Genomic DNA, 13,329 nt, shown 5'->3' on the forward strand with positions numbered 1-13,329 from the left:
ATTCATGGCTCATTGCAAATATGAAAGAATACCAAAAAAAAAAAAAAACCCTAGAAAATTTTAGAAACCAATTGTGGTGTGGATCAGTTCACTCCAACACCTAACCCTCTCACATCAACAAAACTTCACAGGAAAGATAACACCACACGGTGCTGTCAACAAATAGAATATTATGCATCAATTTTCTGTGTTGTATGCAACTTATGCTGCTCTTTTTACATCTGTTCTTATCAACTTTCGTCAACGGCAGCCGGCAAAGTCCAAGGTGTGCTTTTCAAGCTTTCATCAAATGTTAGACAGGTTTTGGTGGTGAAGTTAAATCTAACTTTTCGCTGAGTAAAGAAGTGACCAATCTGCAAGTGAAGGTTGTCATCTGGGTCAGCAGAAAGTAAATATACTCACCAAACAATTCCCTGTGCGCCAGATCCAATGGGTCTTAGGTTCTGGTAGCGCTTTAAAACTGTAAAAGTTGAATCGCCCACATCTATACTGTAGTACTCCCTTTCACGCTTGTTTCGGTTCATGGTGAAGTCTTGGACACAATCGGTGACTGGGCATCCAAATGGAGCTCGCCTCTCAAGACCTGCAAAGTATTAACAGGAGATCAGACTATAGAGATTTCTAGAACACGTTTCAATCAAGAAACACTATAGCTGTGTGTTACAGCACACCCTCTTTATGTTTAAAGCCCAGTGTAAAATCAGTGAGCCATAAACAGTTGTCCCCAGGCAAAGTATACGAACAGGTCCTACCAGCATCCAAGTTGCCGTTTGTTATCTCTGCCAATAACTATTTTTCCACCGTCCTTTTTCTTTTTTGGCATATTTACAATTTGTGCATAAAAATGTGAATGACAAAGCAGAAAAGTGTTGAAAATGCATCTCCGTGTGTCTGTAAATGCTACAATTGACAGACTAAGCAGATAAATCATCGAGTAAATGATACACACTGTACTGTGCTGAGACTGGAGGAACAAATCTATCAGATCTGAGCAAAGACCACCCTCACTGACTCATTACATCAAACAAAACAGAAAAGCTACATTTTCAACAGTGTTTTTCTCAAGGCTTTCCTGTTCAGGAAATGCAAGTAAACAAGTTCTAAAAACTGGAGTTACTTCAGTTACCATGTGGGACTAGTTCCAAAAGTCCATACCCACAGATCAACTGCACAGCACATAAACAAATAGATTTGGCTTTAAAGGCACAGTGACAGTCTGCTCTTAAGTTTCTCTGGTGCTCAAAATTACACAGGTTACTAACCAAGCTAGGTAGCAGGAACATATATTAGTTGATCACTCCTCTGTGGTACCCTTTCTTCCAGTTGACAGTCACATAATCCTCTTTTTCAGTAGTACCTACTCGGATCGACTCGGCACGGTTCGCCACGGTTTTCAGTATTTTCCCATAAGGTCATAGTACCTGGTACCAGGTACTTTTTTAGTACCTGCTCGACCGGGATGCCAAGCGATCCGTGCAGGTACTAAAATGTGACGTCGCCACACCGCAGTAGCATCACTGAATGAGTCATGAGAGCGTCTCGTTCACAAAAATTGAAGCCACCGAACCCCCCCCCCCCAAAAAGAAACAAAACAAAATGGCTGTGTTCCCCGGGTCTCACAAAAAGCCACATGTCCACCTTTGTTGTAGCGTTCATGTTGCAAATTAATTACATTGCTGGATGCCCAGACGTGTTGCTATGATGACAAGCACGCACACTGGGTTGTGAACCAGTCGATCCGAGTCCGAGTAAGTATTAATGGGAAAAGGGGTTATACTGTTTTGAAAGAAATAAAAAACAAAAACGAAAGTTCAAAACTAATGAGTGATGTGACAGTGGCTAGGTCCATCTTTTATCTACAGGTTATAGTTTTCTTATAGAAAAGAAAACTGCACCGAATTTAAAACGGATATTTGAAGAATTTCTGTTGAAGCACTCAGGAAAGTATTTCCATACACTATCCCACAATATAGGCCGTCTGACACAGTTTATTATCTCACAATGGCTACTAGTTAATTCAATCAAACAAGCCAGGAGGAAGCAGTTATCTTATCGGTTACATTTAATCAAATGTTCACAGTGTTAGCATTATGTATGACCCTGTCATAATGAATATTTAGGATCATTATCTGTACCAAACAAAATCAGATTTATTTCTTGAAAATAATTTACTTGTAGTGATCAGGTCTACGGCAGCGCAAAACATAATGGTACAAATCCTGTCTTGCTTTCTTCCGCTTCTCCCCCCCCATTCAAACCCGGAAGAACTCATTAATCTCAGAAAAATCAAACCAGCCGTGTCTTGAATCCTAAAGGAAGCTTCATCAACTGTAATGACAACTAAGCCTCTGCAATCCAACTTATAGCCCAGAGGACCTGCGCACACATATATAAATTCCAAAGGTCAGGGCGACGGGAGCAGTGATCAAGGCACAGAGGAAGAAGGAAGCCGGGTTTCGTGCAGGAGATGAAGATGACAAATCATTAGTGGAATTTGGAGCATTGTGCTGAGGAGGTTGGCTGTGTAGTGATAGCTGTACGTTCCACGGGTCATTCCCTGAACTGGATTTCTCCAGCTACTGCAGGCAGACCACACCCCACCCTCTTCCTTTTTAGTATCAGTCAGCCCACCAACCTCCTCTACTCTGTTTGATACACAGAAATTAAGAACTTATTATCTAGGATAGCTTTCAAAGAAATATGTCTATTAACAAAATCATATTAAACAAAGCACTCTGTTGGTAAGAGTAGTACAACAACAAATACTGTTTTGGTATGGAAGATATTATTTGGGAAAAAACCCCTTTATAACAGCAGTGGAGTCATCTTAAATTCTGTGATTACTTACTAAGATTAATCTAGAAAGCAAGTGACCGATACCAGTGCCAGCTTTTAAACCTGGGGGTAGTGTGCCTGTGTTGCTCTATCCTTTCACTGCTGAAGCATTAGTTAGTGGTGGGGTCTCTCTCTTGGAATTGAATCATTCTGTTCCAGTCAATTTGAAAAATGGCAGCAGAGGCATAAGTAGCAGAAACAGCAGTACCGAACAGATGTGGTATGGCTGTGATGACTCGATATGTAGTATATCTAAGAAGGTGTGTATGAGGATTAGAGATGGACCGATCCGATATTACGTATTGGTATCGGTCCGATACTGACCTAAATTACTGGATCGGATATCGGAGAAAAATAAAAAATGTAATCCGATCCATTAAATATCACGAAAGCACCTCACAAAACTTGCAACACGCCGTAACCCACCTCAGAACGTTAGCACGTCGGAGCAGTATGCATCACGTGATAGAGCGGCTGTGGCATGCGGGACCTGTCGGTGGTCTGGATAGCATTTGGAGCTTCGCTAGCAACCTGGCATTTCATCTCCGACAAAGTTATCCCGAGAGAAGTAAAGCAAGTGTGTAAGTCCATCTCTGAATGTTTGTAAAGCATTCCTGCGTTAATCTTAACAAGCGACTGCCTCTTCTTGTTGCTACTTCAATCATGAAACTGCTTAATGATCAGCTGATCGGCTTTTCTGTCGCGAGTCCGTGTCTCTAGTTTGCTTTTGGCCCACTTTGCACCAGAAAGAGGAACCCAGCGGCTGAACAACAGCAGCATGTTTAAGCTTGATCAGCTGTTGTTAGAATGTATTTAATATTACTTTCTACTCGAGGATCTTTTTCTACGTAGCTGACGCTGGTAACTGTGCAGGGGCGGATCTAGCAAAGTTTAGCCAGGGGGGCCGATAGGGCATGAACAGGGGAAAGGGGGCACAAAGACATACTTTTCTTTCTTATTCTCATTTAAAATGTCTAGCTTTTAATAAATAATTATCTGACACCCAAAGTTTTAATTTGATGTAAAATGAATAGAAGTCAATTACTGTATATAGTGACTATTAAGTCATATATATATATATATATATATATATATATATATATATATATATATATATATATATATATCCACCCTAGTAAGCTATAGTACTTTTTCCTTTGGGAAGGTACCATCTGTGCAGTCTGCAATTTTGTTGAAGAAAGATGTTGAATCTATTTAATATTTCTTGAAAAATAATTGATTTCTGTGCATTTTCTTTCACACTGCATCAAATTAAGGTTGATTACGTCGACTAAGCATCATGAGGTGGAGCATGAGGGGTGGTTTCCTATTTTTTATTTATTTATTTTTGTTGTTGCTGGGAGTTGGAACCCTATTAGTTAGGTTGCTTAATATTTACGCTAAGTACTCTTTAAAATACCAGAATAGGGAGGATGGTGTAGGTCTAAGTTTATTAGATTGATCAGTATTGCTGAACTATGAAAAAAAAATTTTGCATACAGGTATAACAGAATAGCTTTAGTGTAGTTGTTGTTTTAAACTTGAGTATGAACTTATACAAAATGCAGCAAGATATTTAAAAAACAGTTTTGTTGATTAAAAAACACTATATCGGATTCATATCGGTATCGGCAGATATCCAAATTTATGATATCGGTATCGGACATAAAAAAGTGGTATCGTGCCATCTCTAATGAGGATACAGCACAGTGTAGGATTTCAGAAGGGTCAAGTACCTATGGCACATTTAATGCATAAGTATAAAACCCAGAACACACTTTCAGTCAAACAAACAGTGATTACTGCTGCTGCCCCTCCACGTGACCAACACAGGTGCATTTCAAAGAACAGAAGAAAACACAGCCAACTGCTGAGGGCTAGAACATTCAGCTTTATCTCATTTTCTTCACTTTTGCTTCAACGCTGCTTTGAAGGACTGAAGTCAAGAACACCTCAGTTAAACCTGAGTCACATCTGAGACGCAGTGCAGAAAGGAACTGAGTCACTGCGCTTGCCCAACAGTGACGGCTGTGAAAGCACCCAATACGTACTGAGACTGGATCTGTTAGACCACATTCTGAAGTGGTCTACGTCACACGGGGTCACATTCTTTTTGTTGCGTTTCTTCAAACGCGGCGGTAGTCACGTCAAATAATGTGCCTCCTGCCACATTTTTAAAAATACACTATTTGTTTTGCATATAGCTGTTGGCTCTAATTCCAAGTATCAAAAATGAGATGCGCGTCTGTTTGAAGACGTATCTTTTGAGTTTTAATTAAAACTAACAAACCCGAATTACAAGAAACCAACAGATTCATTCAGAAATGGATGTTTATACTGGCTCACATGCCACCCTGCTGTAAACACAGCTCTGCCTGCGCTGCTTTTGTTTTGTCTTTTCTGCTTCTCCTCATCTGTGCCCTCTCCTCTCCTGCTGCATTATTCTCTTTGACTCTGATCAGAACATCTCTCTTCCCCGTTGCAGAACCATGTCAAAATTCGGCATCTAAGCCGGACGGCGAAGAGGTACAGGGATGAATACAGAGCACAACTTACAAACAACCCTGAACACAAGCAAGAAGTGTGCTGCTGGATGTTGAACAAAAAGACACACAGTGTATACAACAAAGGGTACACAACAAAACAGCAGGAGAAACAATAATAAATGTGCTAGCTGCTAAATTCAATAACAGTCTTCATGCATTTTTAATCAGAGTTTACCTACACAGGCTCTCTGGATTGGCATTTCAGCTGAAGGAAAATGCAACATTTTGCTGTGTTAATGTGACGTAATAGTATCCAACTGTGCACTCAATGTCCCTCATACATTAAACCTGCAGCCATCCTTCCCTTAAACTCCAACCAGCTCTTCTATGATGCTTCAACCGACACTAGTCTGAGCCTTACAGCCCTTATGGTGCCTTTCCAATGTGCAAGCTGATTCCACAGGCGCTAATGCAGCCCATACCATCAGTGATGCAGGCGTTTGAACTGAGTGCAGATAAGAAGCCCAATGGTCCCTGTCTTTTTCAGTCCACAGACTAAACCAAATTAAACCAAACGCACCTTTTAACTCGTGTGTCTTTGAACCACACAGTCAGATTGTTTTGGTTATTCTTGTGTTTAGGATCTCTCTCTTTGCACTGGTCTCTTTGGCTCAACTACATGCTGGATTGGGTTCATAACCCTCTTTGGCTCTCGGAAGAGGTGGACACATCTTTCTCCCTCTCCCTCCCTTATCTTCCCTGCTGCTGCTTCTATGTGTTTGTCTAGTCTCGTCTAACTCTAACCCTCAAAGAGTTTCCCAGTCTTGTTCTCTAAAACCTAAAGAATTATGGATTTGATCAACTGCTCCTGTAATGGAATTGACACCCTGCTAGGCTTGGGAGAGCCCGATTGTCCTGCGGAGACGTTTGCTGCCGGATACTCGATGGTCGGTTGCGTCGTGTGTCTGGCGACACTCTCGATGGAGGACAATGAACGACATCTACCAATTTGGAACCACGATAACAGAGTTCGGGCTGATTGGAGCTGGCTTATCGAAGAACAAGAAGCGGCTACAGCTGTTCAAAATCCCATAAGTCTGGCAGACATGATAGACGATAGCAGGGCTTTGAGTACTCAGACTGTGTTTTGAACGCAATATGGATAAAATCTTGGAGAAGAACAACGGGAATTAAGATAATTGGTGACCAGTGATGGACATTAGACCAACTGTAAAAATTGGATGCAGTTGTTCGCACTAAACAAAAACATTCATCATCTTCACTCATGCGGCCCCCCCGGCGCCAGCTGAAGGCCTGTCAAGGTTGAAGCCGACTGGAACAACAAATTCTTCCCATGATAACAGGATTGTTGTCAGAACTCTTTGTCCCTCCTTCAAGGCCACCTGGGTCCACTGGAGACTGTTGACCTTCGCTTAACCGGGCGTGGTGACACTTTCTCTCAGCTGAACACGGGATACACACATGCACACACACGAAACATGTACACTGATACTGACACGCCCTCACTATCACCCTCCCTCCCCCGAATCCAACGCCTCCTGCTTACCTCCCATCCAATGTGGACAACGGATCAGCTGGAGGCGCAATCGAAGATTGCAGCGGTCCCAGATCAGCTGTACACACTGGAATACTCTCCTATGTTGCTTGTCTGTGTTTTATTGTGTTATGGTGTGTTGATTAGAGATGGGTATCGAAACCTGGTTCTTGTTGAGAACCGGTTCCCACTGTTTCACTGACGTCATTCAGTTCCAGTCGCCCTGAATGACGTCACCACGTTGCGGAGCGTCATTTACCTGGCAGGAAACACGGCGCCTAAGCGGCTCAAACGCTCAAAAGTTTGATTACACTTTACGAGAACGGATGACAACAGGGCAACTTGCAATACTTGCAAAGTAGATATTTCATTTAAGGGAGGAAACACTACGAATATGCAAAAGCATTTGCTCACAAAACACGCGATGACCTTAAATGAATGTCGTGTTTTTAATTCCGCTCCGGACTCGTGAATCTCAACCCAGCAGCAGCGGTAACGTTTGCACGTCCTCTCCCGTTAATGCGGCGGATAAATAATCAACTAACAGTGCATATTATGTTAGCGCGATCTGTCTTATTACAAAACCTGCCATTGCTGTGCATTTAGGTGACCATGATGAGAGAGACAGACAGAGTCTGGCTCAGATGCTGGCAGTTCTCGCTGCAGTCTACCGGTAGCATCTCCTTTCAGGCCAGGATAGACGAATGTCACCGAGCAGTGACTAAGTTTGTGGTAAAAGGCTTGCACCCATTTGCCACAACAGATGCCCCGATTTTCGGTAAGTGAATGTGTTTAATTGTAGGCAGGGACATTACTGGATATTCTTGTGTAATTGCTACAGAAGAATATTTATTTTTTTATTTTACATTTACAATTTTTTTTCCTGGGGACCCTGTGACACCCCATTGAAGAGCCGTAGGCTGTGGATCTCTTAAGATGTCACTGTTGGGTTTGTAAGGCCATGTTACTCATAAATTTCTATCTTGTTCAAAGAGAAGATATAAAACAAAAGTTCTAAGCTAATCGACCTTAGTGTTCTCCTTTTTTTTTTTTTTTTTAAAAGAACCGATAAGAGAATCGTTAAAGAATCGAATCGTTAAACAGAATCAAAAATGGAATCGGAATCATGAAAATCTTATCAATACCCATCCCTAGTGTTGATATCTGTGCATTCCTGTATTATCCTTTTGTGTAACACATTTCGATGTTTTTTTTCCCCCTTGCTACCTGGCCTGACCTGTCTCCCCAATGTGATGTTTGTGTATTGTATGTACGGTTGGCAAGGTCTGTCATCTCGGTTGTGAGCAACTGCAACTGACAAATAAAGGCTACCTCATCATCATCATCATCATAATGCTCAGGTCAGGTCTCACTGTGTAAAGCCCCACTAGTTTGTTTTAATAATTTAAATTATCCAGTTCAGCTAGATGGACCTATGAAGATATTTAATTTTTCTCACTTTGCATGCTGCCGACTACCAAGGCGACAGTAAAACTGCCAGCTGACCAGCTTTTGTTGAATCAAAGGAAAAGAAATTGTCATCAGTATGTTTCTTCAAAGCAGCTCTTAAATGAAGTTAAGTATGAAACAGCAATGGTTTTAAGGATTCAGTTTTCAATCATTTAATTAGACTACTATAGCAACTATGCAAGAATTTACTAGAACAATTATGTCTAGCGTAACTTTGACAGCGAATACTCTGAGGCCTCCACGTCGCTTTCATATTCAGTTCCCCGTTCAATCCAAATGAGCTCAGCTTCTTTCATGTACAACATTTAGCCGCATCCACCACAAAGCAAAAATGTCAGCTTTATTTGCCAGAGGTATCCTTCTGCGCACAGACCAGAAATACCATGCAAAACACTCCTGGACACGCTTTTCAGAAAAAGTCATTTAGCATATCAAATATAGGCCACACAGGAGGGAGAGGGCGTATTCAAGCTCTGTTTTACTTAGTATGTGTAGCTCTATCCCAGCGCTGCAAAGAGTATGTCTAAACAAATGGTACATGATCATTTCTCCTATGTGAAGGAAGAGCAGTGCAAAGGTTTTCAGGATCCCTGTGAGACAGGTAAATCCCCAGCTTCCTTTTAAGATGGAACTCAGCAATCTGATGGAGTGTATCAAGCTATCAGCCCCATCAACCTCAGTTGTTAGAAAGCAGCGAATCGTGCATGTGTGGAAGCCTGCATGAAAATAAAATAATCTATGTAAAGGAATTGTGGAGCTGCAAATCAAGTCAACCTACACAGGTAGGTTTGAACCACTTGAATAAGAAATTATAATCACAACAGCACAAACCTAGACGACCACAAAGGTAAGACGGGCCAAGATCTACATATAACTGAATGGGGAAAAAAAAAGAAGCAATCATTTCTGTCTCAACATGAATCAGGAAATACTTAACTGTGCAAGAAGCTGTTAAACTAGCTTATTAATTATTTAGTCTGTACAGGTAAGATTCTGCAGTTTTCCAGATGAAAACCAAGCAGGACTCCGAGTGTAAGCTGCTCTCACCACAGCCAGGCTGGCTTTTGAACGCTCTGCCAGGCCCAAGCATCAGGGATGTTTTCTTAAGACACCAGCTCCAACCATTTAATTAGCTAATGTATGTTATTATCCTGCTCTTAATGATAAATGTTTTTACACATGTGAAAACATACTGAAGCAGCTCAGTAGAACTAAGGTTTAAGACATCTCTTAAAGAAAAATTGCCATAGCAGTGGCGCAGGTTTTTTGACAACTGGCTCAGTTATCAATTAGGATTCGTTTGTACATGCTAATCTGAAAATAAATGACAATACTACAGCACTACAGTATTTTTAAACCCATCAACCCGCTTTTATAAACACATGTGGCACATGAAAGTTGCAGCTGTATCAGAATTCAAATTAAGCACATGTGGCACAGCTACTGCCATCCACTGACACACTGGTGGTGGGCAAATAAGGTCTCTGACAGCCAGACAGAACTAAACAGATAACTGTGTCAAAAAGTAGCAGATATGGCTTCTGAACTGCCGCTCCTGTCCAGATATTCTCCCACACAGCTGTCCATCACGCTGTCACTGCTGGGAGCTGATCCTTCTTTTCCCATCTTGTCTACCTTTGTTCCGTTTCACCCAGAAAAGAAAAACCATAAACGCGAAATTCTTGCAAATATCAAACAGTTCCAAGTTATCTGGGTGACCACAGTCGATTCCACCAGCAGTATCGCTTTTTATCTTCAAAGCGCTCGCACTCAGCCAAAGTAGCTGCTGCTGATAAGAGCTCACAAGGCCTTATTCAGTGCCAAATTCTGGTACCAATGAAGGCCCTGAATGACACTTCTCTCATGGCCATCTGCAGACACAAACCACGGGGGGTTTATTGTTAAACTTCCTGTAATCTTGGCCTAGATTTCAAGCTGTCTGACAAACTGCTGATCAAGTAATTGACAATACTCTGAATAAGAAAAACCTAAATTTTAAAAAAAGAAAAACAACAACAAAAAAAAACCCAGGCAGTTAATTTGTGTGAGTATCACATGCCTCATGGTAGCAGACAGGAAACACACCACAAGAAAAGCTTAACCAATCTATAAAGCAGAGGGGCACATGCTATAATACCAGTAAATAGACCCATCCCCTAGGCTCCAGACTGGGGATCTGCTCATTCAGCTTTTTCCAGTGCTGATAGGATACCAATACCTTGGCTTTAGGTATCTGCCAGTATCAAATAATAATCTGATACCAGAGTTAATGAGCTGTAATCTTCACTCTGAGGATGACACTGGGAATTATTCTTTTAATGTGTGAGACAACATAAGGCTTGACTTTAAAATAAATAAATTTTAAAAAAAAATGGGTTAGAACAACAAAGGGACCCAAAGCATCCGATGCCACCTCCGCGACGTTTAGAAGAACAACATGCGCCGAAAAGGAGGCAGTGGAAAGCAGAAAGCAGTCTCAGGTGTGATTCCATTTTCAAAATAGTGCTTTCTGCATTATTTGTAGCTCAAAATTCAATACAAGGCAATACATCTAATCTGAGGAAACGCCTGGTCAAACACAAAATATTCCTACAAACTGAAGAGTGCACTGTTTGACAGCCTGAAAGCCTATTTCAATTAGGACCTGCAGGTAGCATCATCATTGTTGTCGCCAACATATAAGAAGTTCAGCTCATGGATGATGATGAAAATTTTAGAATGGTGACAATCTACAGGTACCGAACCAGGCAGCTGGATAAGCTGCTGACAGACTGGATTTTCCCCCCACCCTGTCGGCTAGTTTAGCATTTTTAAACTGGCTCCGCTTAAGTGTCTTATCAGCATGCTGTTTACAGTAAATAAATGCATTATATGAGACTGCACGTCCACAACCCAAGTATGTAAACATAACTGATAACAGTCTAACATTACTATTTAATACTGTAGTAGCAAACACTGTGACAGCGATGTCAAATCACAGACGACGTCTGAAAACAACAAAGACGACCGGAGCAGTGTGTAAAATGTTGCAGATAACGAAGAGGACGTGTCACAATTCATAATATACAAAAAAATGATTGTTTCCGTTTCCTGCTCAGAAATTCTGGGCCCTTCTTTTAAGAAGCTTAATTTATTTAGGTTAATGTATATGATATTAGGGCCTCTGGAGGCAAAAACAAAGCAATATGGACCAACCTTTTGTGTCCATAATCTAAAAGTGCAGAGAGGCACAACCGTCTCTGCTCTCAGCTGTGACTGTTTGAACTGTGACGTGCTGGGTTAATTGTTGTATTTGTGTTAGGGCTGGTCCCAGCAGAAGAATTAAAGCAGGATGAGCACTGCATCGCTACCGTGATGACTGGTTTTATGTCAAACAATGACTCCACTCTCCAAAAAAAATGATGCTACACACTTGTGTCTACTAATAAAATGGCCTGCTGATGGGTGTCTAGATACAAACAGTTGTCACAAAAAGACAACACAAATCAGCTGAAACCATGGTAAAATTCACAAGTTAAGAGGCTTATAATCCCTCGGACATTTCAGTATCAAGATGTCAGAGTGGGCTCGATGTGGATTCATAATCCTGGCTCTGCAGGCTACCTTTTGCTTTTGGTGCAGGAATCAGATTTCTTGGATCTTTTGGCCTGACCATCCCTGTCCTCTTGGCAGGTTGTTCCCAAAAGCCCCGCTAGCAATGTGCAGTGCACTGTGAGAGCTGCATCGCCCAAATATGACGACAGAAGCACTTCAGTGTAACCAAGATGCACATATTGAGTGCACAAGCTGCAACCTGGGGTGATTTCTGCCTAACCCAACTTTGGCCATATAATAAAATTCTTAATACAGCCAATAATCTCGTGTGTTAGATAAGAAACACACAATCCTCTGATCTCATCCCTGTTTATAATAAAGACAGGAGCTAAGAAATGCTCTCACACTGATGCAACTGGCAAAAAAAGGAGTACATTTGTCAATCTGCAGGTTAAATCATCACATTAAAAACACACACAAGCACAAAGACTGCAGTCTGAGCCTGATACTTTTATACCTCTGTGACACCACCCGGTTCACGCTTGGCGGTGTAAGCTGTGCTAATGACATGGATAGGTATACTTCCCAGTGTAGCCGCTCACTCTGGTTGCCTTGTACCATTTAGGCCAGACCTGTCCTGCCTGCTGTGGTGCTGGTCACCCTATACGTTATGGTGACACCCATTTAGAGTAACGTGTGTGACCCACATTTGTCCGTTCCCCTCCCAGCAGTTGACAATAACACGTCAAACATGTCTCAGTGGGAGAAAAAAAATCCATATGTCGAGCTCACCCCTCTCTGGTTAATTCCAACAGTGTCGACCCCGCAGTCGCCACTCGCTGCCTGCTGCCGGAGACACAAGCTGGACGGTGTTTAGGAGGAAAACAGCGCTTTAATCCCTTTCTTCCCTCCGGTTACACTCCCGTTTCGTCACACTAGCAGGCTGGGAACACCGCAAGATACATGTGTAGCTTCTACGCAACCTAGTCTCAGTGCTTCCGCGACCCAGGCAGTTTCTGCCATTTCATACCAACGTCGTCGAAACCTTCCGATGTTTCCTCGGCTGCACAATGAGAACCAGGGGGCGTTCAAAACCGCCTGCGCGTTCCCGGCGGCTACGTCTGCAAAGCGGAAGCGACGGTTTTGCAACGTTTTGGAATGATGTCGCGTTCAATGGGAATGGGTGGATGTTAACTACTTGCTAAAGGGTTATTTAAAAACCTGAAAGGTACAACTACTCATCTTCTACTGAAAACGTTATACAAAAGTGACGAGTAACATTTAAAATAGCGCTAACAAAGTATTATCAGTTTTATAGCTGTTTTCTACACCTAGCTATCAAGCAAATGTAAGACAGGTTCACATAAAAAATAACTATTCCAGTTAAACTTATACATGTTAAAGCGCCAAATGAAAATAATTTTGTCCTGAATGACAATTTAAAGGTAT

General features: G+C 41.8%; 1 protein-coding gene across 4 annotated transcripts in view; it reads right to left on the reverse strand.

The window, feature by feature from the left end:
• mapk8b (mitogen-activated protein kinase 8b) overlaps positions 1-13,014 on the reverse strand; it is a 32,685-nt gene extending 19,671 nt beyond the window's left edge. The window contains exons 1-2 of one of the 4 annotated variants that reach the window (XM_026177140.1): positions 12,673-13,013; positions 403-583 (exon numbers count right to left, since the gene is read on the reverse strand). In XM_026177140.1, coding sequence (XP_026032925.1) covers positions 403-524 — 122 coding nt within the window. In that variant the 5' untranslated portion in view covers positions 525-583; positions 12,673-13,013. Of the gene's footprint in view, positions 1-402; positions 584-752; positions 946-12,672 lie in introns of those variants that run through there. The other 3 variants (XM_026177139.1, XM_026177141.1, XM_026177142.1) reach the window with 3 other exon arrangements.
• Between the last annotated feature and the right edge of the window lie 315 nt (positions 13,015-13,329).

This window comes from Astatotilapia calliptera, chromosome 8 (genome assembly GCF_900246225.1).
Source record: "Astatotilapia calliptera chromosome 8, fAstCal1.2, whole genome shotgun sequence".
NCBI lineage: Eukaryota > Metazoa > Chordata > Actinopteri > Cichliformes > Cichlidae > Astatotilapia > Astatotilapia calliptera.